Raw genomic sequence first — 27055 nt, 5'->3', positions numbered from 1 at the left:
GCTGCCGAGCTCCCGAGTGACATCCACATCAATCACCACAATTAACCTTTTTACAAGTACGTTACGCCAGTGGGTCGAGCATTAAATAAGGTTTGATCCACGCAGCAGCCAATTCAGCCAATCAAGGCTGATGAGGTACTCCGCAGGATCAGCCACAAAGGAGGGCTCCGCCCACCTATGGTGGATGTGGTGGAATTGGCTATACGATTAATCAATGTGAAAATCGCTAGATCATTATTCGTTATTGCGTTTTGGTTGCGATATCCTCTTTTAATATTATATAATAGGGGTGGGTGATCCGCTTGCTTGTGGATTGAAGCATGGTTATGCCAACAATGTGCTTATACACATATGTTATAATCTCTCAATAGGATAGAAGAAAAAAGGAAGACCTGTTCAGGTAATTCTAGGAATGAACAAATATCTCCAAGACCATGACACGCATGTCTGCTTTGTGAAACAATAGGCTACAAGACAGCTTTGTCTGTCCAAAGGAAGTTGTAACAATCTTATCTCCGCTAGTCGGCTTACATGCCGATATAGTGGATGGCTGTCCGCCAGGAAAGTCCAAGTCCAAGTCATTGCTGACCGGTGTTAGCGGAAACAATAGAGTTACCGGAGTTAATGAGCAGAATATTTGCGCTAATACTTAGGAGGCTCTGGTGGTAAGAGTTCGAAGGTCTCGCTTTTCATCCGCCAAGTAAGATCGGCAACGTAAGATGCTCTGACATTATCTGTTTGGTATTTTAAAGCCACTCAGGAAACAACATGGTGAAGTATTGTTGTAATTGCTAGTTTTAAGGTTGAATTCAGTATCGTACATGGATCAGAATCCTTAGAATATATAAACCCCCTCAGCTCCTGCTCTGGAAGATTGTGAGTAAATTACCGCACATCACAAACAGTCGTTAGTCATGCCTTCCTCTTGCTTCACAAAGCTTTTCGACAAAACAAAGATGGCCCCTAAAGACCAGACAATCCTCATCACAGGCGCCTCTGGTTTCTTGGCTTCGCATATTGTGGACTATTTCCTTCGCGCTGGTTACCAGGTCCGAGGGACTGTTCGCTCAGCCGCAACCGCCGAAAAAGTTCAACAGACTTTCCCTCTATATGCCTCACAATTATCCTTCGCTATCGTTGAGGACGTCGCAAAGCCAGGAGCCTTTGATACCGCGGTCAAAAATGTTCATGGTGTGATCCATACAGCTGCTCCATTTCAAGTCTTTGGAGTTGAGGATAATGAGCGTGACCTGCTCAAGCCAGCCATCGACGGGACCCTCAACATTCTGAAATCCGTCCACAGATTTGCCCCGCAGGTGACGCGTGTTGTCTTCACTTCTTCCTTCGCTGCTATGGTCGATGTTACCAAGGGCAATTGGCCTGGTCATACCTACTCTGAGCTCGACTGGAACCTAACTCCGTACGAAGCTGCAGCCGCCAAAGGCGTTCCTGCCGCATTGGCGTACTCAACGGCGAAGGCGTTGGCTGAGCGTGCTGCCTGGGACTTTGTTAAGAGTAACAAACCCAACTTCAATATCACAGCAATCATGCCGCCAATGATATACGGCCCCAACATCAACGCAACTGCCGACCTTACCAAGTTAAATACCTCGTCTATGGATATTTACCGCCTTATGTCACCGCAGTCGAAATCAAGCGACCCGGTTCCAGAGAATATGTTTTGGTCATTTGTGGATGTACGCGACGTGGCTGAAGCACATCTTCGTGCTTACCAGGTAGCTGAAAGTGGTGGTGAACGTTTCTTTATCTGCAAGGGTAACTTTACCTATCAGCAGTTTGTGGATGTCCTGCGGGCCAACATTCCGGAAATCAAAGACCGTGTGCCTATCGGTAACCCTGGGACGGGAGAAGTCCCCGCCGATGTTTACACCGTCGACACATCAAAATCGCAAAAGATTTTGGGTCTGAAGTATCGTCCCTTGGAGGAAACCATCATTGATGCTGCACGGTCTCTTCTCAAGCTTGAGGCTCAGAATGCCTAAATAGACAAAGGGGTCAAAAGGGGAACAATTATGTACATCTTTTGGAGGAAATTCTTACGGACAGGGCAACATGTCCTGTGGAACAGAGTTTAAAGTTTTCGAAATTTCCCTTTGAAAATAGAAACCCCTTACTCTTTTTTTTTTGTTCTCTTTTCCCCCTCTCCATGTCGGTTATTACTTCCCTAGTGAAGGCAATGTTAGTACGCTGGGCTTCTTGGTTTGAACAGGCGGTAGGATCAGTTACAGTTGTTCTCGAAATCAGCTTGACCAGACTCTTCGACTCTCTTTCTCGGCCCCACCGCCAAAACCCTAGTGTTCATTATTAATTGAGCCTACTTTAATTAAGTTACGGCCTGGTACAACTTCCCTGCCGGTAGGGGTTACTAAACCCTATTCTATAAACTTATAAATAATAAATATTTTTAGCTAGTATAATTTTTTTCCTAAAATTGGAGTAAGAAAAAATACTAAAACATGACACTAATATAGAAAAAAATAGACTAATCACTAGTTCTAAATTTATAGCTTGCAGAGTGTTATGAGAGCAAGGCTGTAAGGGCCTTGCGAGCCCTTCCAACCTTCGCGGTTGATATCGCGAAGGACATTTGTTCGTTGTGTCGTTGGTAAGATAGGCGCGTGGAATTGTTGTTTCGTGGACATTTCTGGCGGGGTGGGAAATTACGTAGCCTTTTGCTCGTTCTGGGGGCTGGGTTCTTAGGGATATAATTCGGCCTATTCTATACAGAAGTGGCATGGCAAGAGGAGTGCAAGACCGGTATTTCGTGTGGGCTGATTTGGAAATTGGTTTCCATAGAATGTGAACGAAAAGTACTATTGACACGTGGGCTACTTCACAGCTACTATCTCCCAAGGCAACTGCTCAAATGTGATGACTCCGCAAGAACTTGATAGTATCCACAACAGATGTCTCTAGTGGCTGATATTTCAGCTTCAGAATTTCCGTAGAGCGGCTGTTGTCAAAGCCGTAAAGAGGGGTGGGTTTGTCGGAAGTCAACTCAGCCGGAAGCTTGTCGGCATATTCGGGGAAATTCTTCTTTGCAATCTCCGCGACCTCCTTCATATCAAAGTGACCAGCAGTAATAAAGAAGCGCTTTCCACCTGCTTGGGGCATCTCCATAGCTCTGACGTGGGCAAGAGCGATGTCCCTCACATCAACCCAGAGCCATGCACCAGTCGGAGGCAGCTTTTCCTGCCATCCTCCATGCATCAACATCGCGAAATGAGTGTTTGACGTGTTGAGTGCCGCGCGAGACTCTGGAACATGGATCGGAGGTCCGAAGACATACGGGGGGCAAATAGTTGCAAGAGAAAACCCGGGCTTCTCTTCTTCCATGAAGGACCATGCAGCTCGCTCAGCGAGCGTTTTGCTCGCACGATAGGTCTTGGCACGATCCTCAATTCCTTCCTTGTAGGTCACTGGGTTCCATTGGTTCTCGCTATACACATCGGGGTGTCCGTCTGGGTTAACGAGAGCAGCAAAGGACGATGTAATGACCACTCGGCTCACTGAAGGCGCTTTATCCCTGATTGCGCGAAGAATCCCCTTTGTTCCATGGATAGCAGGGTCAAGCAGCTCCTTGGGGTCCTGGAATTGGAAATGAAAGGGGCTTGCAGTGTGGAGAACTGCATCAAACGGGGGGTCCGAGACGACAACTTTGTCAAATGCGCCTTCCTGGGCAATATCAGGGACAACCACGTAGGAAAGCTGGCCCTTGGAGGATTCCGGATAACTCGAAAGAATTATTTCACCCTTTTCGGCACTCCGCACTGTTGTGACTACAGTATGGTTGCTAGCAAGTAGGGTCTAGGCAATGTGTCAGTTTGTTGGCAAATCCAATTTGCATAGATGAAAATTGTCGGCGAATACCTTAACACAATGAGATGCAATGAATCCAGAGCCACCTAAGTTCAGGAGTTAGCTACTTCTTTCATGAAAAATAGTCATTCAGGAATGCTAACCTGTCACGAGAACCTTCATTTTTCTTAATTTGTCTTCGAAGTATTGTGTGCTCAGTGCGTAAAAGTGAAATTAGTTATCGGAGCGCGGTAATTTCAGGTCATAATAAATTCAACTCTCCAAGGCTTAAATATGTCTTTGTCTACGTTTGTCGGCGAGGGGGGGCGGGTCTAATTTCTTCCCCGTACCAACGTGGGGTCACGTTTTCGGGCTCATCGGCCGATATAGAGAATCTTCCCCACCGGCCGTGGAAATTCGGCCGAAGCGTACCTATTGGCCAGTTTTTACAGAGGATGTACTGGATCCGCATCCACCAACCAATGAACCCTCCTTCTTTCCACATCCATCATTTTTGAACGTATAGTACACATAAGTTGATTTTAAGAGCCGGCGGATTTAAGGTCGTTATATGCGATCTACCAAACTCTTGGCATTTCTATAAAAATAGAAGCGTTGCTCTCCCTTTCACTAGTGTTCCTTACTCTAGTGATAACTCACAACACGTGTGATTTACACCTTTCTTTCATCGTTGATCTCATCGCTAGAAAACATGGATAGCCCACCGAAAGCAGACCGTACACCTCCCAAGGTCATTTTCGGAGCCATGACCATTGGGAAACCAGGTTTGTTGTCAGAAATCCGTTAGAGCGCCTATGGCAATATTAACATGATCTTAAGGCGTTGAAATGACCCGCATTCACACGCTAGATGAGACCAAGGCCGCCCTAGACATGTTCCAAAAATATGGCCATGACATAGTTGATACTGCCCGGGTCTACGGTGGAGGTTCATCGGAAGAGTACCTCGGAGCTTTGAACTGTCCAAGCCGTGGGATCAAACTGGATACCAAGCTCTATCCAACCGCCCTCCGTCCAGCTCTATCACCAGATGAGCTTTATCACCACTCGGTTGACGATCTGCGTCGAGGTCTCCTTTTAAGTCTGAAGGCGCTGAAGGTTGGTAAGGTTGCAACCTGGTATCTTCACGGACCGGATCGGACCGTACCCTTTGAGGACACTCTTCGTGCAGTCAACGAGCTCTACAATGAGGGGCTCTTTGAGAGGTACGGCATTAGTAATTATCAGGCATGGGAGGTGGCGCAGATCTGCGAGCTCTGTGAAAGGAACGGATGGGTCAAACCCGCCGTCTACCAGGGTCTGTACAACGCTTTCCATCGCGCAGTCGAAGCTGAGCTGTTCCCATGCCTGCGTCACTACGGCCTGTCTTTCTACTGCTTTAATCCTCTGGCTGGTGGTTTTTTGACCAGTCGTTATACCCGCGGTATGACCGAATTTGAAGAGGGCTCCCGATTTGACCCGAGGCGCTACCAGGGTAAACTGTCTCGCAACCGCTACTTTGATGACTACTTCTTTGACGCACTGGACATCCTGCGGCCAGTTATCAAGAAGCATGGGCTGAGCGAGGCTGAGTGTGCACTTCGTTGGTTGTCTCATCACTCTCAGCTGGAAGCAGAGAAGGGGGATGGCATCGTTATTGGCGCTAGCAGCCTGAAGCACTTGGAAGAGAATTTAGTGGCTCTTTCCAAGGGGCACCTGCCCGAAGATGTGGTTGAGGCCATTAATCAGGGCTGGGAAGTAGTTCGGGGAAAAGAGCTGAAGTTTTGGCACTGACCAACTATATCTCTGAGAAGACAGATTCACAAGCCTAAAGCTCACCCCCAATCTTTCTAGGTTAGATGGAGTAAGAGTTCGAGAGCTTGAGGATAAGATGAATTGATGTAAGATTGGCTTCAATTGAAGCATAAAATAGCGATTTGTGGTCCAAGCTTGATCTTAGTACATAGCGAATGAGATGGCATTCAGATCGCTGATATAAACATCATACCGAGCCCGAGCCATTCATTTGAGCGATCTGTTGCACCCATGATTCGATGTTGAAATTCGATCCGGTGAAATCTTCGAACATACCCGCAGTTTCAATCTCGCCAGGCTCAACATTAAACAAAGTATTTGATGTCTGGAAGGGCATTGGGTTTCTCGGAGCAGGCTCAGACGGGTATGCGATTCCCAGCTCATTAAAAGGGGCGCTTTTCGTCATTTGGTTGGGATGATGGGCTGTAAAGGTGGGTGCGTGGAACTGGGATTGTGACAAAAGCTGCATTTTGATAGAGCAGCGGTTCAAAATCTGTAAAGCAGAATTTGCCAAAGAAACTCTTTCTTTTACCACTTCAAGGCGGCCTCTAGCCTTCTCAATTGCACGATCGATGCGATATGATATAGCAGGGTCCAAGGGTGAGCATTCGAGGGCAGTGACAGAAAGAAAAATAGAGGCTTCGACCGTGTAAACAGAAAGGGCATAAATATTAGAGTACCGGGTAGCCATGAGGTCGAAGAGACGTTCTTGTGCATCCAATACAGAGAGTGCTGCTTCAATTGCAGCATCACGACTAGCCACATGTGTTTTGGAATGTGGCCTGTGTAGAGCCATGAGAAATGAATGCGCCGCAGTTGCTATTTGCTGGCGCTGTTTAGGAATATGCACATAGGTTGAATCCCAGGACGTGTCCGGGTGTACCGGCCTGTGCACGGGTGGCAAGTTGTCTAGTAAAGATAGGATGCGATCATGAATAGACCTGACCCAGCTATAATCTTTAGTATGGCGTCTGCGAGCACCTAGTGACATGACTTCGTGGGCCTGCTGACAGATGGCGTACTGGAAAAGATGGGGTGTGAAGGATGAGGGAGGCTCATGCAAGTATAATGCTGTTGGAATAGTAATCGATGGATTTGCAGGTATATCGCGATCTAATGGTGGCGTGATCGTACAATCGTTGGTATTGATTGCTCGAGGTCGGCCAAGAGTGAAAGCCATATGGCTAAGTCCATTAGCATACCCCGCGAATACGGGAAGGAGAACCTAACCTATCCCAGGAATATAATTTGATCCATAGTCTCCGCTTGTACTCATCATACCAAAGAAGATCAAGAGTTTCTTCAAGTGGAGATTCTGGTTCTTGGATCACCTTGGCTTGTTGGTGAAGCCCTAAGTCTTGAGCCATTCTATTCATAATTAGCTAGGAAACCTGATTTAGATCCTGTTCACAAAGCAAACCTTATTGCACCACCTAAAACGTGCCATGCTTCTCTCCCACGACTAGAGTTCTTTAGCCACAATGCCCTCATAAGGTCGTTCTGGACGGCAGTAATGGCGGGGTTGTGTCTTCCTAGAACACGCGCAATATCCACCCCCCATGAAGAGAATTCACTAGAGAGACTGTCACGTTGAGTGAAGTTCTCTATCCCTAGAACCTGAAAACAGGGTATGCCCGGTGGCGCGAATTGCAAAGCAACAGCAAGGACCTGACACATCAGGGCCGGGAAAAAGAGAAGATCCCGAGACCACCCTTCGAAATGGGCATTCTCTCTGGAATGATAGCCGCGGGCACACCAGGAACTATAGAGTTTTTCGAAGTAATACTTTTCCAGGACGGCAAAATACCAATTGGCCTCTGAGAAATAAAGTTCGATGAGCTCTCGTGTAATTGCTTGGGAAGGAATCTTTGCATAAAGATCGGAAAGATTGCGCATTGTTTGTGCGGTCAATGATTCGCTGGATGTGGAGTTAAGAGCCTGTAGCTCGCCGTCATCACCCATAAGCTAGTTCAACACCGTTAGCTGTGCATCTATTCCAAGGGGTAGGACACCAAACCGACTTCAAACAGTTCCGATAGTGTGTCTTGCTCAGTGGACCGACCATATCCAATTTGATTCCGGATTGATTGGTTTTTAAGCATCATTGAGGGCTGGTCATCATTGATTCTTAAAGGTGGAGGTTGCAGGGCTAGTTGATCTGCCCTAAACATTGATCCGTCGTCGGAGCTAGTGGGGAAGTAATGCTTAGAAGACGCTGGACGTCCATGTATGTGACAAAGATAATGCTAGGTAACTGTCTAGCCCGTACCTTTCTGGATATTCATATGTACACTTATCCGGGACATTCCTTCCTGCGCACATGTTGCATGGCCTTTCGCGGTCGCACTATCAATCAGTTAGCACTAATAAACGCCACTCAACACGAGGAGCTGATTGCGGGCACCTTTTGTTTTCGTCGACGGCATTCTGTGCATGCCGTTACGGGGCGTTTGCGACTTATGAAGAATGTCTGCATGGTATGAATCAACTGTAGCGATCAAATGTCTGAAGTGTAGAAACAAGAAATCTGGAGAGACTGGCGAAGAGAGACATGTGTGACGCGCCCGCAGGTTACAGATCCGCCGGGTCACTTATTTCAGGTTACAGGTCAAATACTGTTAGGCCTGTCTGAATGCCAAGATGGACATTAACTAGTCATGTGACCATGGTTTGACGGCACATTGCACGTACCATAGGTGGACCGTTCAGTGTGCCAAGATGTGTGGGGCGTCCATGTCAGCTTTCTGAAAGTCCACTTATTTCGGTCGCTTGCACCGAAGATGGGTTCGTAAGCAGGTGAGTCACGTGATGTTCAAGCGAGCTTGTTACCCACATAGAACATACTCTGAGTAGATTTTGTGCCAGCTTACCTTTTTTATTACACTTCCCCTCACCGCTGTCACCACCACCAATCAGTTTTCACCCCGTTTTCTGCAACCATAAGCGTCACTCTCTGAGAATATTAGTATAACTTAGTACATATCTCAACTACCACGACAAAATGCTTCATACAATATACACATACTCTATATTCCCACTCGCCCTCTGGTCATCACTTCACCATTGAATCAGTCCTGCTCCCATCGTCACTCCAAGTCTCCAACCCCATCACCTCCCATAAACCCACCACGCCCCCACCAACCCCATCACAGCAAAGACCACAGCCCATCGCACCAACCCCCGCTTAATATGATAAGCAGCCACGCGATCGATCGCTTTAGAATCATTAATTCTCGGGAAAGGAATATCCTTGGGAACCTCCTTGCCCAGAGCCCGACACAGTGGCTCCCACCCCTCCTTAACACTAAAAAACACCAACTGATCCGCGGGCACCACCTCCTTCAGCCACTCAAGATGCCGGTCATAGATCCAGGCGTTATCGCGGCTATTCTTGTAGATCCGATCCCACTGTCGCTGCAGCAGGTCGATATATGTCACAAAGTACCGCATCCCAGGTAAGGGGAGCAAAACCGCCCTTAAAAACCACAGCTTGGCCAGGGAGCTGATCTGCTGCATGCTCTGCACCCAGCTGTCGCGATCACGCACGGTCACGATCACTTTGGCATTGGGATAGAGCTCGAGAAGTTCGGGGACAAATTGGCTGGCCGGGGCGTCGGTGATCGCGCTGTAGCCGGCGGTGCGGGCACGCAGCAGCTGCAGGGTTTGGAGCTTATTGCCCGCGAGCCAGGTGCGCAGGATGGTGTTCCACGATTGGATCTCAAGGGGGGGTCCCATGGTGGTTTGCGTGCCCCCGTGGTAGACGGGAGCGTCCAGGAGGATTTCTAGGGCTGCAGTGAAGGATGCGGTTCCTGTGCGGGAGAGCCCGGCCCCGATCACCTGCAGGTCAGTGCCGGGGCGGGGGACGGACGCTTGTTGGCCCATGTTGGATTCAATTAGGACGTAGAAGGTAATAAAGATTGTGTTCGATGTTGAAGTTAGGGTGGAGGAGAACCTGGGTTTAAATGAATGCCCTGAGGTGACTCTCGTTGGAGATGAAGTGATGATGGGGCAGTGCTGGAACAGGGCTAGTTAGTGCTGACCGTCACGGCAGGATATAAATGTAGTTAGAGAGTGACACCTCATATATACTTACTAGATACGTGGGTAACACGGTAACTTATTTGACATTACGTATAGTACGTGTTGTCATTTATGTACAGTCATGCATTACTAAGCCGCATTCCATAGTCAAGTTATCTTCTATCCATACGACTTCACACCAACTACCCTCCACTGCACACCTACGCGATGACCTGCAACCGACTCGGCAACATGACATCCAGGGCCTTGTGTTGCGTCTCCTCCTTATGCTCCTCCTCCACTGACAGTAGACACAGCCGGAGCACCCGCGGCCCCCAGCGATGGAATTGCGGCGCTCCCAACGCGGCCACGCAATAGGTCAGGGACAGCAATCGCGAGCCGTAGCTGACTTTCTCGATCCAATGATCCTGAGCAAGGGTCCAGGTGCCTTTGTGGCTCTGCAGGTGCCGGGTGGCCTCTACAATGGCCGTGTCGATTCTCTCCCCCGACGGAAGGCTCCACGGCAGCGTATACCCGGTGACTTCCGCCGACGCAGCATCGCCCGTGATCTCTGCTGCGTGCGGCGTCTGAAGCAGCTGCACCGTGATCTCTGCGAGCACCCGCAGAATCCCCTGGTGACCCATCAGCTCCGGCAGGATCTCCGGCAGGTCGCCGTGGTCCCACCGTTTCAAGGCCAGTACCAGTGCCTCGGTGAGCAGCATCATCGAGTACTGCGGGCGCAGATTCTAGCACCCAAAAGTCAATATCAATGTAAGAAATCTCAGTATAACACGAGGGAAACTTACCCATTTGTCAGTCAATCCCCCTCGATGCCACCGCTGGCACAAATACCGGAGCACCTTAGAGATCTGTGGCTGGTGGCGAGCCGGATTGCTCGATGTCAGCAACGCCTTGAGAACGTTGCAGTTGGCGCTGAACGAATCCGTCACTTCCAGATCGTAGGTCTTGAAATGTGCCTCATCCTCAAACACCTCGATCATGCGGTCACAGCTCGTCTGGCGGCCCGTGCTGTTGAGAAGGAAGATGCACTTGGCCGTGTCGTCAGCGTCGGGGACCACCCCGGGGGCTGGCAAGGTTATAGTAAGTATAAGGTCATGGAGGAGCGTGGTTTTGCGGGTCGAGTAGAGCATCGAGGGGTGGAAGCGAGCCATCTTGCGCGCGTTCAGCTGCATCAACGCCGCGTGGCCGGGAAAACTGGCGCGAAGGTCGATGCCCCCGTCGGCTTCGAGGAGATCGAGGAGGCAGGGAATGAGAATTTCGAAGCCGACGTGATCGGTGGCAAGGACGGCCTCGTTGTCCCAGGTGGAGAGGGCGGAGTGAAGGTAGCGGATGCTCCGGTCGATGCGTTCTTGTAGGTCTGATGGCGAGCTGGAGGGGGGCGTGACGGTAGGATTGTGCGCGTGTTTGCTCAGAGCAAGCACCGCTGCCATTGCGGTCATCACTTCGTCCACGCGACTGGCGCGCGAGGAGCCAAAGCCCCCGTCGATCGATTGGCTGTCCAGCACAGCCTGGAAGCATTCGGGGAAGAGCCATTGTGAGTGCAGTTGCGGGGCTGCGTCGCTATGGTCATTGAAGACGCCCTCTGGTTTGATGATCATGGCTAGCCAGGCTGTATCGTAAATACACGGGGTCATCGAGCTGGATCCATGGTAGGGAGTGTCGAGGGAGGTGGTGAGGTACTCCATGATGGAGTTCACCTTGTTCTGCAGTTTGAGATCCTGCATCATGACTAATGAGATTTACAACAGCAAGAAGGGGAGTAAGCGATGGAGGAGAAAGCTAAGGTTCCGATTGAGGACTTAAGTCTGGGAGCTGGTGGGCTAAATATCTATTACTCTAGCAGTGATGCATATCGCAGAACGCCCTGAACAAGATGTACTATTGTCTGCACACTTAGAGACTAATTCATCCTTCGAACAAATGAACTTAAGGGGCAACTCCTGACCGTTTACGCCGGTCTAAGCCCTGCTCACAGATGAATCGACGCGGCCCTCGTAAAGCAAGGCATTGCACTCCAGCCATTCTCCTCGGAACTGCCGACAACAAACGAGGAATCTTTTGGGGGCTGATAGGATTGAGGAGCCGAAACTGTCAGTGCGTCTTCCAGCATTGACCAGCGAGCTTATTGAGCCATCTGATAGGAATGACTCGTGTTGTGCTTACGCTTAGCGCTACTATCAAAGGTGGGCTAATGGACTGGGGGCCAGAATAGCTTCTACATATGCCTAAGTGGATTGATACACTAGCCTACCATACGTCCGTAAGCGGTTTGTAATTAAAATTACTGACACCAGGGACTAGATCCAAAATGCATGCTATGTACCGTACATACAATACGGCAGACGAGTTCCAGACGGCAGCAGCCCCAAACCGCACGCATGATTCGATTAGGCGGCTAGGTTTTATCTCATTCGTCTCAAAGTCATCACTTGAGAAGGTCAACGCGAGGCTTGATCCACAACATCAACGGCTGCTTCTCGACCATCATCATCGTGGGGAAATCGTCAAAGCACACCGCCATGCTCGGCTCCTCACGCAGATCAGATGCCCACAGCGTGCGCGTCAGAATCAACCGCATCTCCAGCCACGCCAGCGGCCGGCCCAGACACACGTGGAAGCCCACGCTGAAGGGCTTGGAGACGGACAGCCGGTCGTGGGCATACTCTGCCGGACGTCCTTCGCTCTCCGACAGCCACCGCTCAGGGACGAAGGTCTCCGGGTTATAGAAGTACTTGCTGGAACGGTTGACCGAGAAAGTGCGGACTCCATTCCGGGTCTGGATCGGAGAATGAGTTAGGATTGGGTTTGGAAGATAAATAATGTATGAGGGGAAACACAGAGGGTACTCACGCCTGCTGGAAGATCAATCCCAGCATATTCATCGCCTCCTGGGGGCACCATACGCGGTAGTCCGGCCGGTACAGGATTTGCCATGCGGAGCCCTTCTTGGAAGACGGCGTCGAGGTATGGGAGCTGAACGGCATTAATTTTCTCCAGAGTGATTTGCTGCTCGGTCTCGTAGGCCTCCCGAATCTCGTGGGTCAGTCGGTCGAGAATGGCTTTGTTTGCGGGCTTGCAGAGGTGGTTGAAGATGCCCGTCATTGACGTCGCGGTGGTTTCGGAGCCTCCGACGATGATAAACGTAAACGAAGATAGAATCTCATCGCGGGACATCGACTCGAAGTTGGGATTCCGCTTCATGAAGGGGGTCATGAAATCGGGTCGGTCCGTCTGCGAGTCGAGCCGGCGGTTGATGCACGGCCAATATCGCGGCGCAGCAGCGATGGTCATCCCCTTGAGGAAGAAGAACAAGGTGCGAACCCAGTCATGATACTCCCCCTTGGCGAGACAGCCGAAGGGCTCCCCAAAGGCAAGATCGCCAATCACATCCATCGTGAAGAAATTCAGCCAGTTTGTGAGATTCACGAGCCCATAGCTCTCCCCCCCACCGGCTTCCTTGGTCGCAAGTCGGCGCAACTGGTCGATGAAGACATCCGCATGCCCCTGGACCAGCGGGGCCTGCTCGCGCAACGCATTTTCGGTGAAGCTGTGGCTCATCAGTCCGCGCACGCGGGCGTGAGACTTGACATTGCTGGTGGTAATGATGTTATCCGCGATACCTTCGGGGGCTTTCATGAAGATCGGTTTGCGAATGGCGCGCTTGTGGCCCGGTCGCCAGGCGTAGATATCGTGCCAGGCCTCTTCGCTGGCAAAGGAGATCTCGTCGGGCGCCATGCGGAAGTAGGGACCATCTTGTTCGTGCAGCTCGCGCTGGCGTTTGACCAGCGAGCCTGCAAGCAGGTTGTAGACGAAGGGAATTCGCGAGGCTGCCCAAAGACGCGGCCCGGGATGTTTGGCCAGCGGATGGAAGTATAGATTGTAAATGATTTGGTAGAGTGGGTAGACCAGCAGACAAGCGACGACGACCGCGATCTGAGTCGGGGTCTTTGAAACGGATTATATATCCGGTTTTGTAGTTCCAATCCCTGCTACCTGTACCCTGTGGGTAGATGGTGCGTTCAGTAAGGCGGTCCTGATTCAGTTGTTTACAGACATCGTAGGGAGGTAACAGCCAGATTAACTAGTATTTATACTGTATATACCGGTTGTATTAGTTGGCAACAGTTAAATACTAATTTAGATACAGTTTTTATTCTTTTTAGTATATTGGTTTTTACTTGGTTTGCAGTTGTTTGTATCCGCTGCTACAGCGGCCTATAATTATATTAGATTTAGTATATTAAATTTTTTAATTCAAGTTTCAAGTACTTGGATTTTGTCTTACAGTTTTTCTAAATTTATAGTTTTTTTTTTAATTATGTTTTACTTTTTTTCAGCTTGTTTCTGGTGGTATTACAGATATTTAATAATCTGTCGGATTTTCTTGTTGGTCACAGAGTGTATTAGTTCCGGTGGTGCTTGGTTTGATCTTAGTCCGGTTAGTTGCCTGCGCGTGTTTGTCTAATTATCGTGCGTGTGGTTGTTGATTCAGAGTTTTCCAGCGCGTCATTCCCCGTTGTTCCCGGTGCGGTCGTGTTCTCAGGGGGGCGGGCTCGGGAGCACCCGAGGGTGGGTCCGCCATCGGGATAATTCAGCACACAACAGAAGTTGAATCAGATCTCGACCTCATACAATCTGGGCCCATTCTTTTGTAAGTCATTGAGCTAGGCTGTACATTTTGGTACACTGCGGTTAATTCGCCCCTCAAAATTCAGCCGATACTCTTAATATCTATTGTTGATGTCCTAGGTTGCGTACAAGAACGGCGACATTAAGAAACTGCAGGGTAATTTTATCAAGAAGCATAATGTCCGTGATGAACTACTTGGTGAGCAAAATAATCCTGAATGAGCCAACATATTGCAGAGGTTTATTGTATCTTTAATGTCTGAAAAACTGGAATACCATTCCGAAGTTGCGGTTCAAGAAGATCCAGGCCGTTGACGGATACTTTTGCAACCGCCCCGCCTCCCCGGCGATAATGTGATAAGATTTTTGAGAAGCGAACGGCCACGCTGATTCGGGGTCTACTAGTCTAGAAAAGCAAAACACTATGACAAGAGAAATAGTAGAAATGTAAAAGCCACAACGACTAGTCGCATTGTGATCTCCGACGTCTTCAGTGTAGCGAAAAATTGAACCAGTTGACACCTGATCTCTTCGCTCTCTCAAAGCTCGCTTTCTGATATTTATCACTCTTATCATACCGTGTAGCATAGCCATGGGATACTCCAGGGAAATATACATAATCCTATGGCAGATTATTTCCCGGAATGCCACGATTGCAGTAGTTCTTGAGCTCCGGTGTCAGGTGATGGTCATGCTCAGGAGCAAGTATTTGGGTAGGCACGCCCAGTGAAAGGATCTCTTGCTTATCGATGAACGAAGGGTGGGCAGTTGAAACACAGTGAAGTAGGTTTCGGCCGCGTGCAGCAAGTTGAAAAACTGCCCAGCCGCCGTAGCAAAAGCCAATAGCTCCCACTTTTTCATATTGCTTTTTCAGCGCAGTTGCACATTTCAAGATTTCGGGGAATCTAATGGTCTTCGAATGTCGCTCCATAAACGCCACAGTGTCGAATGCCGCCCTGGTTTTAGGGTTGTCCATCATCTCGGCCGTGATCACCTCTCCTCCAAAACTGCATGCAGGGGTTTATATGCTTCAACATTGAGTCACTCGTATAGGGTTGGCGAACTTACAAGTCGGGGAAATACACGGTCGCGTTGACCTCTTCTGCGTAAAAGTCGGCTATCAGTCTGGAATTCGGGAACTTCCACCCGAAGATGTCGACTTCGAATTTCCCACAACATAGGATTTGTTGCCGGCGAGACTGGTTTCAAAGCCAACATGATCACCTTCCAGACGTGATCTAGGCTCGCAACAACCGGGGTCCATGCTGGATTACACGGCCGTCTTTCGAACAGTGTGACCAAAAGAGAAACGAAAGGGTGATAAGAAATGCCAGAAAGAAGGTATCGACGAGTCCAAAAGCAAAAGCATATGGCTTTCGCATTGAATATGACCTTCCCAGATAAGACGCAGTCACTGATACCCTCTTTATTAGACTTTATTCCTTATATAGATCAGCTTTGGAATTCCATCGAAGCGCGTTCATTACCTCGCTATGACCCGCACAATCTCATACTTGCACTAGGCTGTTGGATAAGGAAACGGCATGGATTTCGCGAATTCATTGTTTGGAACGAAACGTGATTGGAACCCATGCCTTGCCATATGGAGCCATTTGCCCCTGGACAAATGAGTAACAATGCAGAAAGGGTCCGATCGACTCTGAATTCCGTGGCCTGCAGTTGGATGACATGCCTTTTATTATTGGCCGCGGATGTGGAGAATGAGATAATTAGCTGTCAGCCATCTGCATTACTTTGAAACCTGATGAATAGCCAATGATAAATGGCTCATACACAGTTTATGTTATCCTGATGCCTTGAAAGGACAAGATCGCAACCGATCATCTCGCCCGATGACATGCATGCATTTCTCCTTAAAAACACGGTTTTCTTTGTCTGCCAATTTAGTCATCATCTGTGGCAGTGCGTCCCACTCCCGCCGTGCAGGGCAGCGCAGGCAATGTAATGTTGCGGGTATCCTATGATGTTATTCAGGAGGCTGAAACTCATGAGAGCAGACCGACTATTGTAAGGGCACAGTTTGTTTCTACAGTAATGCACGTTTTGTGGCGCACGATGCCAAGCCTAATCAGTAGATGTTGGGCGCCAACCCGACATTTAGCCGAACTAGCAGCATACCGTTCGTTTATAGCATTCCTGAACCCACTTGTCATATGCCTGCATACTTCTGCATGACCTAAACAAGGGAATTTGCACAGCCATTCTGAGTAGAGTATGTGATGCTTAAAGTTCATTCCTTGTTTAGACCTAGCTGCTTCGAAAGATCCTCCCCGCCCACAGGATATGGGTTGATTAGGATCATCGCATAAATTGGCTTGGCATCCGGAGAACCTCATGTTTTGAATCACAGGCATGACATGGTTGCCAAGGGACTATGTGGCAAAGGAAAACGCGCTTCGGAACTGGGGACGCAAATGGTGCTCTAAAAAAGCCGGTCTTTTCCTGAGTAGCAAAAGCAAGGTATCTAAAAACAAATTGCACATTTCAGCTCACTCACGTAGCTTACTGGCGTCGTTCTACCATGACTCGAATTTGAAAGATCTTGGTCTTCGTAGGTGGCGCAATATCAAACTACCTCAGTTAAATGATAAAGATGCGCTCAATCGTCTTATGTGGGCGCAGCGATTTCGCCATTATAAACCAGAAGCTTGGTCATGGGCCAGCTTTTCTGATGAAAACTCAAATTGAGCGTGGTTCTGGTGCTGGTGCTGAATGGAGCTTTGTACGACCGAAGTATCAACCTCGCGAAGGCGAGATTTAAGAAAAGCCATGTGGAAAACAGCTTCAGCAGATGTTCTGGGCCTATTTCAATGGTGATACTCGACGAACTGGCCCAATTCCTATGCAGAGAGATCGTACTTCGTCATGCGGTAGTGTAACTTCGACAGTTGTACGGTCAACCTATTCAACCTACCTTCCACCGATTCTATCGAATCGATCTAATGCGAATATTATACATGATATTGTAACGCATCAACACACACTACGTATATCAGTCTGGTTGTTTTGATTAATTAAATCAATATCACCGGCAAAAAATTATGTAAGAAAGTTGAGGTCTATGCAAACTTCGTGAGGGCACTGTACATGTCTGCGTCAGGCCAGCTCGTTGGTGGCATCAGCGCGAACGGGAAAGGCTGCGCGCTTGGGTGTGCCACTCAGTGAGCTAGGAAATGTCTAAATAGCATCTACATCTCGCATAGGGAATTTGCAATCATAGTGTCGGGATAATGCGGGAGAATATACAGCTCCTAGCTACTGCAGCGCGCAATTTGGTGCTGGCGGTCCTTGTTGTTACTCAGAGGAAAGGTGATTCTTATCTTGATCTAGATATAATAAAGCAGGCTACATATATGGCCTTAAGTTCAAATTGAAATCACTTTGGGTCTTTGTATATATCACAGGATTTGTTTTCTGATTGTATGGGTTTTTCTCAATTTGCATCAGCCTTATGTTACAGCATGGAAGAAACACATGTGGTGCAATATTTACAGGAAAATCATATTGCTATGTTCCACAGTATTGCAAATAGTAAGCAAGAAAAGAGCTCACACCTAGGAGTGGTTAAATGTTGAGCTGCAGTTGAAGCAGACGATGTGGTTGGAGACACTGCGGAAAACGACGTCACCGCATCGGGAAGCACTTTGGTGCAGTCGGTCAGTTGATTGATGTTATTAACACCAAGGAGGCTGAGGCGCACATATGCCGCAGCATATTGTACATTCCAGACTGTTTGGCCAAAGGTCTCATCCTGAAGGGGTATTAGTGAAAAAATAAAACAATGTGGACACCAACTAACCGTAAATGCTTGAAAACGCGACGAGGTGCCGGGGGCCTGAGAAAGCGCTGAGTCGCTTGGAAGTCGAAAAATACCTCTGTTTTATTGTAACATATTAGATCAAAGTTATAGATGCTTTAACCTAAGGAGTCTCACCGGGGCGGATCGGACAATGCCATCTCACGGTAAAAGTTCATATCCCATACTCCGGGTGTTGAATCAAGCGGCTGACCTGCCCGAGAAGGATCAACATAGAACTGCTGAGCAACAGTATGCGCTCCGAGGAGTGCGGCAAGATCGCGAGCCGTAATGGTTTTGTTCTCGAAAAGTTCTATCAGGAAAGTTGGATCGGACGCGTTGTTGCTTGGTATGAGGCCAGGAGGGTTTGCTTCATCATGATCATGGCGTCCGATCAAAGTCAACAACCTGGGACCTAAAGGACAGGTCACTGTGGCGACATTATGCATGAACTGCACCAGATCGGCAGCCCCAATACCATACTTTGAATATTTCTTTAGCAGCTGCAGTGCCTCGATTCGAACATCTTGAAGGCCATCGTTCTCTGGTCGCTGGATCTCATCAGGACTTAGGAGAAAGCTACCATCAGCGCCACCCGTGCTGCTTGTTCTCGACCATGCTCCTGCATCATGAAATCCGAGTCTCACTGATGCTCGAGCAAGACCATTGCAGGTGCCATTTTCATTTCGAAATAGCTCGACCAGCTCTTGCTGTAAAAAGTCCCAAGCGCAACATAAGTCAGCCTGGCAATTAGCGCTTCCCAGGTCGCCAGGGCGCTCATAGTTCTTCCGCCGTTAATTAAAAGCAGTAGACACAAAAGGAAGAGTGGGAAAACCTTTCTCTCCTGGTATTCACATGATCCCACCCCCGTGATACAATCGCGCACTCGTCTTCCAACTGTGGTGGAAGCACCATCCACCAGATCTCCAATCAAGTCGCTTGTTGTAGGGTTTGATTGTCGGCGTTCTATGTCATTTAAAAGGGTCGCCATGCCACGAAATCCCAACGCGATCATGGGAAATAAGAAGAAGAAGGACAAACATCTCATGTTGCCTCCTGAAGAAGAGATGAAAGTAATGCGACTTACACTTAGTGACAAGGCTCTGGAATTATACTCTTATAAGCCACGTCGGCATTGCCGGTATTCCGGTACTGCTGCTGTGTAGATACATCGCATCTGATGGCTCAGCAGCTCCTGTGGAAAACGCCAAGGTTTCTAACTTGCCTATTGAGTAGGCGAATGCCAGGGCTGAAGACCTAAAGTATACATATATCACGATAGATGCTCATCTTTTGAAGAGGGCCTGCCGTATTGAAGATCATTTATAGAGCCTTGGCACATTGCTTCCCCTCGAAGATGCCTCGGAGAGTGCATTGAGGAATAATGAGAATGGTGACAGTCAATACTGGGTGGAGTAATTGAGGTTATCGCGATGGGTATTCAAACCAAGGAACTCACCAATGAACATTCGGGTGTCATCAATCTACTTCACCAAAGGTACTTATTTCGGGGTCTCGGTTTATATGGCCAAAAAAAACGGGTACGGGCCCTCATCCATCAGAAAAAGCCACAGTAAGACCGCGGCTTTCTTTCTGGTCGTACTAATGATCCCATATCGCAGCACAATGCTTACAATAGCCTTGTAGATGTTTGAGCCCAGCCATTGAAAGAAATTCAAGATGTTATGTGGGAATTGTTCCGGGCTTGGCATTGGCGACATTTGCTCTGCGGTAAGGTCATTGCCGACGAAGGAAAATCAAGTCGGGACTTAAGAACTTATTTCCTATCGCCTGGTACGGAAATCGACCGATGAATTCCTTGAAATGCACTTGAGATGTGTACTTCTAAAATGCACTATGAAGTGTATGATTAAAGGGTTTGAGTGTGATGACTCAGCAGTTGATGCTTGAGGAATAAGAATAACGCGATGTTAAATAAAATGCAAGAAACACCGAGTAAAATGATTCTTCACTTTCTCAGACATTTGTGAATTACATGACTAAGCTTGTTTCGCATCGAGGTTCGATCCAAGATATTGACCAATCAGGTTGTTTTGTCATCATCTTGCATGAGGTAATGCCGGCTTCTTCAATCTACAACGCTTCCGGAGAATCTGGAGACGCGGAAGTTATAAGTAGGGAGGGGTATCATCCTTTCTTCAAATTCAAAATCCAAATTTCAAAACTTGCCTTTTTTTGTTTACCTTTCTTCAGCCACTTCGGACAAAAATGAAGTACGTGCAACTTGGAAGTAGCGGTCTTCGTATCGCCCCAATTGGTGTGGGATGCATGAGTTTTGGAAACCCCGACGGCCGTTACAAGTGGTCGGTCCCAGAAGAAGATGCATTGCCCGTGCTTGATCACTGCTACAGATCCGGTCTGAATTTCTTCGACACAGCAAACACCTATTCCAATGGCTTGTCTGAGGAAATTCTTGGCAAGGCGATCAAGAAGTACGGATGGTGCCGAGAAAACATTGTCATCGCCACCAAGGTTTGGGCACCAGTTGGCCGCGGTCTCGAACAGCCAATTGCTATGACGGATGACGAAAAGGATGACGCCGGCTACGTGAACCAATACGGATTGAGTCGGAAGCATATCTTCGAGAGCATCGATGCAAGCCTGCAAAGACTAGGTCTGCCCTATGTCGATCTGCTGCAGATCCACCGTTTCGACCCTAGAACTCCCGTAAGGGAAACAATGGAGGCGCTTCACGATATTGTCAAATCCGGCAAAGTGCGCTATATCGGTGCTTCTTCGATGTGGGCTCATCAGCTCCTTGAGTATCAGTACACCGCTCGCATCCACGGCTTGACGGAGTTCATCTCTATGCAGAATCTTCACAATGCTATCTACAGAGAGGATGAGAGGGAGATTTACCCTGCATGTGCCAAATTTGGAATGGGTGGGATTCCTTGGAGCCCCGTTGCAATGGGCTTCTTAGCTCGACCCTGGCGTGACTTCTCAAAAACCACACGTGGAGAGGGTCAATCCTCTGGCTTCCTCGGTCAACACGCTACAGAGGCAGACAAGAAGATTAACGAGCAGATTGAGAAGCTTGCTGAGCAGCATGGTGTGTCGATGGCGACTGTGGCAATTGCTTGGTCGCTTTCCAAGCCATTTATTACAGCGCCGATTCTTGGAATGAGTAAGAAAGAAAGAGTTGATGAAGCAGTCAAGGCTATCTCTTTCAAGCTCAGTCCCGCCGAATTAAAGAGCATTGATGACCTATATGAGCCGAAGAAGGTGCTTGGTCATCAATAAAGATTCTGTACTTGGAATTGCAGCTAGGAACCCAAGTTTTCCAACCGACAAAATAGTCACTATTGTTGATCCTTTCACAGTCCCAAAATCACCTGTATCTATTGCAGTTTTATGACTTGATTGTCTGCCATAGACAGAAATTTATTCAGAGGCCCAGGAAGACTGGGGAAGAATCCACAGAGAGTAAGCAGGAGTAGTTAACGTAATTTACGGTCCAGCAAGCCACACGGTGGTGCGGGCCACCCTGAAATGCCATACTAAACACTATATTTTAATTCCGCTATACTTTAATCATCATTCATCTACTTAGCTAATCTTTTGGGATATTCTTTTGACTATCTGTATAGGGATAACATTTGTACGACATTCTTAGCCTTTTGGGTGTATATACCTACGTTACCATAAAACACAGTGTATTTTTCATTTTTCAGACTTAAATGTATATATATATCCCAACCCTTGGTTCAACCATTTTTTACGGTATCAACTGGTTATTCTTACACCATAATCTATGTATTGTTGATATTTCATCTTGAATTCAATGGGTTGTTGAGATATGAAGTTGTATTTTGTCGCATTTAGTATGGTGTTTTGGGATGGCCCGTAAAGCTGGTGAATTATGTTATTTAGCCGATAAAGGGAGCTGACTAAACCCAGAGCAAGACACACCAAGCAGAGCACCTGCACGGACATCCAGTAAGCGTAGCCGGAAATCTCTTCAGGAAGTTGTAAAACAACAAGTATACAGTTAACCCTGAGTTGAACCCCCTAGTTTAAGCTTCGCGTACAGAACGAAATCATGAATATTAAGAATTGTATGTAATCAATGGAGAATCCCTAGGTACACTGAAAAAAGCTATTTCCAGCGTACTCAGAAAGGCGGAATTTCAATTTTGCCGTTCCGCTGTGTGTAATGAGAACGATTCCTGGTTACGTTTCGGCCGAGATCGTCATGACCCACTTTATCTTAAAGCGTTATCACGATAAGACTAACATCATGCAGGCGGATGACATGGTGGGTCCAGAGTACCTTAAGGAAGATGTACAATTGGCTTTCAAATATGGATACGAAATGAATAATCAAGGCTGGTCCACTCAGATATGATTAACGGCCTTAGTACCCCACACAAGATCAAAAACGTGTGTCGATTAGTAGAGGCTCCAAAATTGCCTGGACCAAAGGACTCAGTATAAGCCCCCCATTCATCGATTTGTTAGCAAGCATCTTCTTAGCGCTCTATATTCTTAACGGTTAAGGAATATCCAGCATCATACATCATATTCAAATGGTGCCACTCAAACAAACAACTTATAATATTATAAGACGTTCAGTCGATCACAAACAGTGAGTGGGTATGCTATCAATGGATTTCGTGTCATAATTAGATATTATATGCAAAGGCATTTTATGATGCTCAAGTAGTTTTCCCTGTAATTAGAAATATGAAATGCGTCATGATGATCATAACCTCTAAAAGTGGAGGAATCTTAAAATGATGTTGAATTACAAGCGGTAGGATTGGTTCTTGTAATGACTATCCATCTTAAAAGAATGTCTTGGCATTCAATGTGTCGACATGATTTCTTAGTATTATGATCAATTATACTAAATTCAAGATCTATCCATGATCGCCTCTAACAGACGAACCGCCGGGGTCGCTTTTTCTCTATGGATATGACTTTCTTGAGGGCCACGAATAAAATAAATTGATGTCATCTAAGTGAACAGAAAAGGTTCTCTACCAGTAGCATGTCAAAACAGTTATTACGAAGCATTTACAACTTGATTGGTAAGAGGTGGAAGAGGACAGGGAAGATGGAAAGGAAAAATGTAAAAGCATTGGGCTCTTTTAAACTGTTAGCCTTCGCACTTCTCCTAGTTTCGACAGGACATCGAACTTTTCTTGTATCCTAAACCTCGAGCACAAGGAGCAATGTTTGTTTTAAAAATTCTGTTTTTCTGTTATATTTGCGGATTAATAGTACGTCATTGTGCGGCAATGGGCATGCCAAAGTTTGCAACAGTATTGATGAACTTGATCTGAGACTAACGGGACACAGATCTAGTAGGCTCTCCAAAGCTTCAACAAACATTAATCTCCGCACACTGGAATGCAGATATGAAAGCAGTGATTCATTGTCAGAGCGGATGACATACCAGCTAATGTGACCAGTTCTATATCCAGATTCACCACCATTCAGTTGCGACCAGGCCTTGTAGATAGGTGAGAATCTCTCCCTTGTTGGCTTGGCAGCGTCAACAATCTTTCATATCTCCTTTAGCTCCTCCTACAACAGGTCGATATCACGGGATTCCCAGTTCTCTGCCAGACGTGAGGCTTTGGTCGTTCCTGGTATAATATTAAAAAAAACTGTAGAAAAATGTCATGGGTAATCCCCAAGGGTATGGTGAACCACCAACGGCTTGCCCACATATCCCTGACAGAGGAGTTATAACATCAACAATTAAAAACCCCCTCCAGTATTTAACTTCTAGAATCTTACTATACCTTTAGAATAGCAAGGATTAGTTTTAAAATTAATAAACTGCTACTATTCTATATCTAACTAATCTATTTTTTTTAATAATTCTAATCTTTTCTTTTTAGTTATTTATAGGATACAGTATGTTACAGTAATTATTATAATCTAATAGTAGTTTAAAGTCGGAAACTTTTTCTACTACTAATAGTTTATTATTTTTATTACTAGACTTTTTAGTAGAGGATCTTACTGCAGTTAGAGATACTATTAGCTGATTATAAAATTATTAATAGTTATAAAAATAAGTTACTAAACTATAATAAAAAATCTAATATAATAATATTAGAATTAAAATTAATCTAGTAATAGAAAACTTTTTTACCCTTAAGCAAATCTAAAACAAATGTTAAAATTAAAAATATTCTGTAATTTAAACTCTTTTTTAATATTTAAAAATGTTAGGAGTAGTTTTATAATCTAAATTATAATTTTTAGAAAGTATTATTTAAATTTTATAATAATTATTATAAAAATTTTAAAACTGTAAGCTATATAAATATAATCTGTTAGTAAAAATAGTACTATTATTTTAATAAATTATTACTAAAATATAAAAAAAATATTAGCTATTTATAGCCTGCCTTTTCTAAATAAATATTTTTTTTTATTGAAAATACTGCTATTTTTAAATCTAATATAATAAGCCAGCTAAAATGAATATAGTAGTAAAATAATTAAAATTTTTATAAATACTATACTTATCTTATTACTTTAGAGTAATATTTTTTTAAAGCTACTAAAAAAAACACAGCTATATTTTCTTTGTAAAATTACTTTCTGATTTTAGTTATTATATTAAAAAATATATATATTAGCTGTCTAAAAAATAAAATAATATAATATTTTTTATTATTTATTATTAGAACCTATATATATAACAGTAAAAATATAAACAGGAATTTAATATATCTAATATATTTTAAAAATATCTGTTACAGGACGAATGGATTGTGCTAATCAAAACATGCCTTAGAATAAGAAGAAATAGCTGAAGAGCTATTTTGTCTGTTTGTACAAAATTTCTTTATATATATACTAAGCTAGTACTAGTTTAGTACTTAGTATACAAGGCCTTAAATATTAACTAGTATCTAAAGCTGAGCTTTATAATAGGATTTTAATTCTATAACAGAAGCCCTTTTTTTTTTAGTATCTTCTACAGCTTTTATTTATATAAACAGCTGTTTAAAGTCCAAAACAATAGTTCTATACTTTAGTTTTTTTTAAATAATATTATAGCTGGTTAGTAGATAGTATATATATAGATAAGACCTATATTATTTATTATAGCTTTTTTTTTTATACAAACCTTTTTTATCCAGTAAATATAGTAATCCCTTAGTAAATAAAATCTTTTTTTTTTATATATTCTTTTTTTATCCAGTAAATAGAATCTTCTTTTATACTATTTATATAACCGGTTCTAAAGGTGTGGTCAGTGTTACAGGACGGATGGATTGTGCTAATCGAAATGTGCCTTAGAATAAGAAGAAATAGCTGAGGAGCTATTTTATCTGTTTATATAAAATTTTTTTATATGTGTGCTAAGCTAGTGCTAGTTTAATACTTAGTATATAAAGCCTTAGATATTAATTAGTATCTAAAGCTAAGCTTTATAACAGGGCCTTAGTCTTATAATAGAAGCTCTTTTTTTTTCTTTTTAGTATCTTCTGCAGCTTTTATTTATATAAACAGCTGTTTAGAGTCTAAAGTAATAGTTCTATATTTTAGTTTTTTTTAGATAATATTATAGCTGGTTAGTAGGTAGTATATATATAGATAAGACTTATATTACTTATTATAGCTTTTTTTTATATAAATCTTTTTTATCTAGTAAATACAGTAATTTTTTAGTAAATAAAATCTTTTCTTTCTATATATTTCTTTTTTATTTAGTAAATAAAATCTTTTTTTATACTATTTATATAACTAGTTTTAAAGGTATAGTTAGGCTTAGCTATTAGTATTATATAAAGTATATAAAGTACTATATAAAAAGGCTACTCCCCCTTCTTTTTAGCTCTTTTTTTTTATATATCTTTTTTTTATTCTTTTTATTACTAATCTGTTTTTTTTTATCTGTATAATTCCTATTATTTTTTTTATTTATTAATATTATATTTTCTTCTTTTAATACTAGGGCTGATAAGCCTGATTATCCAGATAATATACTAGTTTTTATTTATTATAATTTTTTTTAAATCTTTTTTATTTTTACTAACTGTAATTTACTTTTTTTATTTATATAATATATAACTATTTATAATTCTTATACTAGTAATACAGAGTACTGGATTACTATACAACTAATAGTATATAATAATAAAGTCTTACTTTAACTTTGCTATACTTTAGATTAGTAGTATATTTAGTATTTCTTTTACTATAAATTTAAAATAAAGATTGGTACTTTTACTATAGTTTAGATAAGAAAATCTAATAATATTTTTATATAAGATACTAATAGAGTTAGATATATACTAGGCACCCTTTTTATATTAACAGCCTTTTAATTATATCCTATAATTTAGTAATACTATATTATTATAAATATAATAATTAAATAAAGTTCCAGCAGACTGTATAGCTGTTTGGATAGTAAAATAAGATCTATATAAACTATAAGTTTAAAGATTATAGTATATATTATAGCTACTATAATCTGGATAAGTCTAAATATAAACCTATAGTTATTACTACTTTTTTTTAAAATATTATTAAAAAATTAGTAGATTAAATTAGTATATAAGCTAAATTTGGTATAACAGTATTTAGTTTTTTTATTAGATTAAATACAGCTTTTTTTAGTTAGTTTTAAAAAATTAAAAAAGGCTTTCTTCTTCTTTTTTTTATTTTTTTTTTTTTATTTTAGATTTGTATAAACCAGAGCTGAGGGGGAAAAATATTAGTATAGTTTTTTTTTTATTTTAGTTTTTAATTATTTAATAGTTAGTTAGAATTTAGCTGGAACTGCAGCTACTATTTTATAGCTGCTTCTATATTATTAAATACTAAGGCTGGTTTTTAGATTGGTTTTATATAGTTTTTTTATTTAATAAGATATTATAATTGGCTCTTCCAGCCTTTTATTATATACTATTTATTAAAAATTTCTTTAACTTTATAT

The 27055-nt window shown here is 44.3% G+C and overlaps 10 protein-coding genes across 10 annotated transcripts; 3 read left to right on the top strand and 7 right to left on the bottom strand.

Annotated features, from left to right (window-relative positions):
- Positions 1-956: 956 nt before the first annotated feature.
- BO82DRAFT_282380 (SDR family oxidoreductase) lies at positions 957-2003 on the top strand (the record flags this gene model as incomplete). The annotated part of the gene is made up of 1 exon (XM_025631367.1): positions 957-2003. The coding sequence occupies one exon, from the start codon at positions 957-959 to the stop codon at positions 2001-2003; it is 1047 nt and encodes a 348-aa protein (XP_025492277.1).
- A 788-nt stretch (positions 2004-2791) lies between these two features.
- Positions 2792-4097, bottom strand: BO82DRAFT_431920 (SDR family oxidoreductase). The gene is made up of 3 exons (XM_025640745.1): positions 3984-4097; positions 3892-3926; positions 2792-3828 (listed from the first exon to the last, which is right to left on the bottom strand). Exons 1-3 carry the CDS (start codon positions 4000-4002, stop codon positions 2884-2886), a joined length of 999 nt encoding a protein of 332 aa, XP_025492276.1. The 5' UTR covers positions 4003-4097; the 3' UTR covers positions 2792-2883.
- A 377-nt stretch (positions 4098-4474) lies between these two features.
- BO82DRAFT_353943 (aldo/keto reductase family protein) lies at positions 4475-5760 on the top strand. The gene is made up of 2 exons (XM_025635091.1): positions 4475-4604; positions 4660-5760. Exons 1-2 carry the CDS (start codon positions 4532-4534, stop codon positions 5610-5612), a joined length of 1026 nt encoding a protein of 341 aa, XP_025492275.1. The 5' UTR covers positions 4475-4531; the 3' UTR covers positions 5613-5760.
- BO82DRAFT_334429 (uncharacterized protein) lies at positions 5720-8194 on the bottom strand. The gene is made up of 6 exons (XM_025633261.1): positions 8038-8194; positions 7903-7979; positions 7655-7820; positions 7054-7598; positions 6864-7001; positions 5720-6817 (listed from the first exon to the last, which is right to left on the bottom strand). The coding sequence occupies exons 1-6, from the start codon at positions 8107-8109 to the stop codon at positions 5821-5823; spliced, it is 1995 nt and encodes a 664-aa protein (XP_025492274.1). The 5' UTR covers positions 8110-8194; the 3' UTR covers positions 5720-5820.
- Positions 8195-8741: 547 nt separating this feature from the next.
- Positions 8742-9673, bottom strand: BO82DRAFT_431918 (sulfotransferase family protein; the record flags this gene model as incomplete). Its single annotated transcript, XM_025640744.1, has 1 exon — positions 8742-9673. Exon 1 carries the CDS (start codon positions 9513-9515, stop codon positions 8742-8744), a length of 774 nt encoding a protein of 257 aa, XP_025492273.1. The 5' UTR covers positions 9516-9673.
- Positions 9674-9874: 201 nt separating this feature from the next.
- On the bottom strand, positions 9875-11458 carry BO82DRAFT_414080 (uncharacterized protein; the record flags this gene model as incomplete). Its single annotated transcript, XM_025639908.1, has 2 exons — positions 10460-11458; positions 9875-10399 (listed from the first exon to the last, which is right to left on the bottom strand). The coding sequence occupies exons 1-2, from the start codon at positions 11399-11401 to the stop codon at positions 9875-9877; spliced, it is 1467 nt and encodes a 488-aa protein (XP_025492272.1). The 5' UTR covers positions 11402-11458.
- Positions 11459-12099: 641 nt separating this feature from the next.
- On the bottom strand, positions 12100-13631 carry BO82DRAFT_414079 (cytochrome P450; the record flags this gene model as incomplete). Its single annotated transcript, XM_025639907.1, has 2 exons — positions 12100-12450; positions 12525-13631. Coding segments are annotated over 2 exons (1458 nt in total), but the record flags the coding sequence as incomplete, so codon positions are not given.
- A 1162-nt stretch (positions 13632-14793) lies between these two features.
- On the bottom strand, positions 14794-15567 carry BO82DRAFT_374189 (dienelactone hydrolase family protein; the record flags this gene model as incomplete). The annotated part of the gene is made up of 4 exons (XM_025637408.1): positions 14794-14903; positions 14955-15310; positions 15372-15442; positions 15478-15567. The coding sequence occupies 4 exons, from the start codon at positions 15565-15567 to the stop codon at positions 14794-14796; spliced, it is 627 nt and encodes a 208-aa protein (XP_025492270.1).
- A 2256-nt stretch (positions 15568-17823) lies between these two features.
- BO82DRAFT_364411 (heme peroxidase) lies at positions 17824-19168 on the bottom strand (the record flags this gene model as incomplete). Its single annotated transcript, XM_025636949.1, has 5 exons — positions 17824-17831; positions 17877-18075; positions 18124-18199; positions 18259-18905; positions 18956-19168. The coding sequence occupies 5 exons, from the start codon at positions 19166-19168 to the stop codon at positions 17824-17826; spliced, it is 1143 nt and encodes a 380-aa protein (XP_025492269.1).
- Positions 19169-20300: 1132 nt separating this feature from the next.
- On the top strand, positions 20301-21540 carry BO82DRAFT_353941 (aldo/keto reductase). The gene has a single exon (XM_025635090.1). It carries the CDS (start codon positions 20350-20352, stop codon positions 21382-21384), a length of 1035 nt encoding a protein of 344 aa, XP_025492268.1. The 5' UTR covers positions 20301-20349; the 3' UTR covers positions 21385-21540.
- Positions 21541-27055: the final 5515 nt, after the last annotated feature.

This window comes from Aspergillus uvarum (genome assembly GCF_003184745.1).
Source record: "Aspergillus uvarum CBS 121591 unplaced genomic scaffold BO82scaffold_24, whole genome shotgun sequence".
NCBI lineage: Eukaryota > Fungi > Ascomycota > Eurotiomycetes > Eurotiales > Aspergillaceae > Aspergillus > Aspergillus uvarum.
Note: the sequence above shows the minus strand (reverse complement) of the source record. Positions and strands in the feature narration are given on the sequence as shown.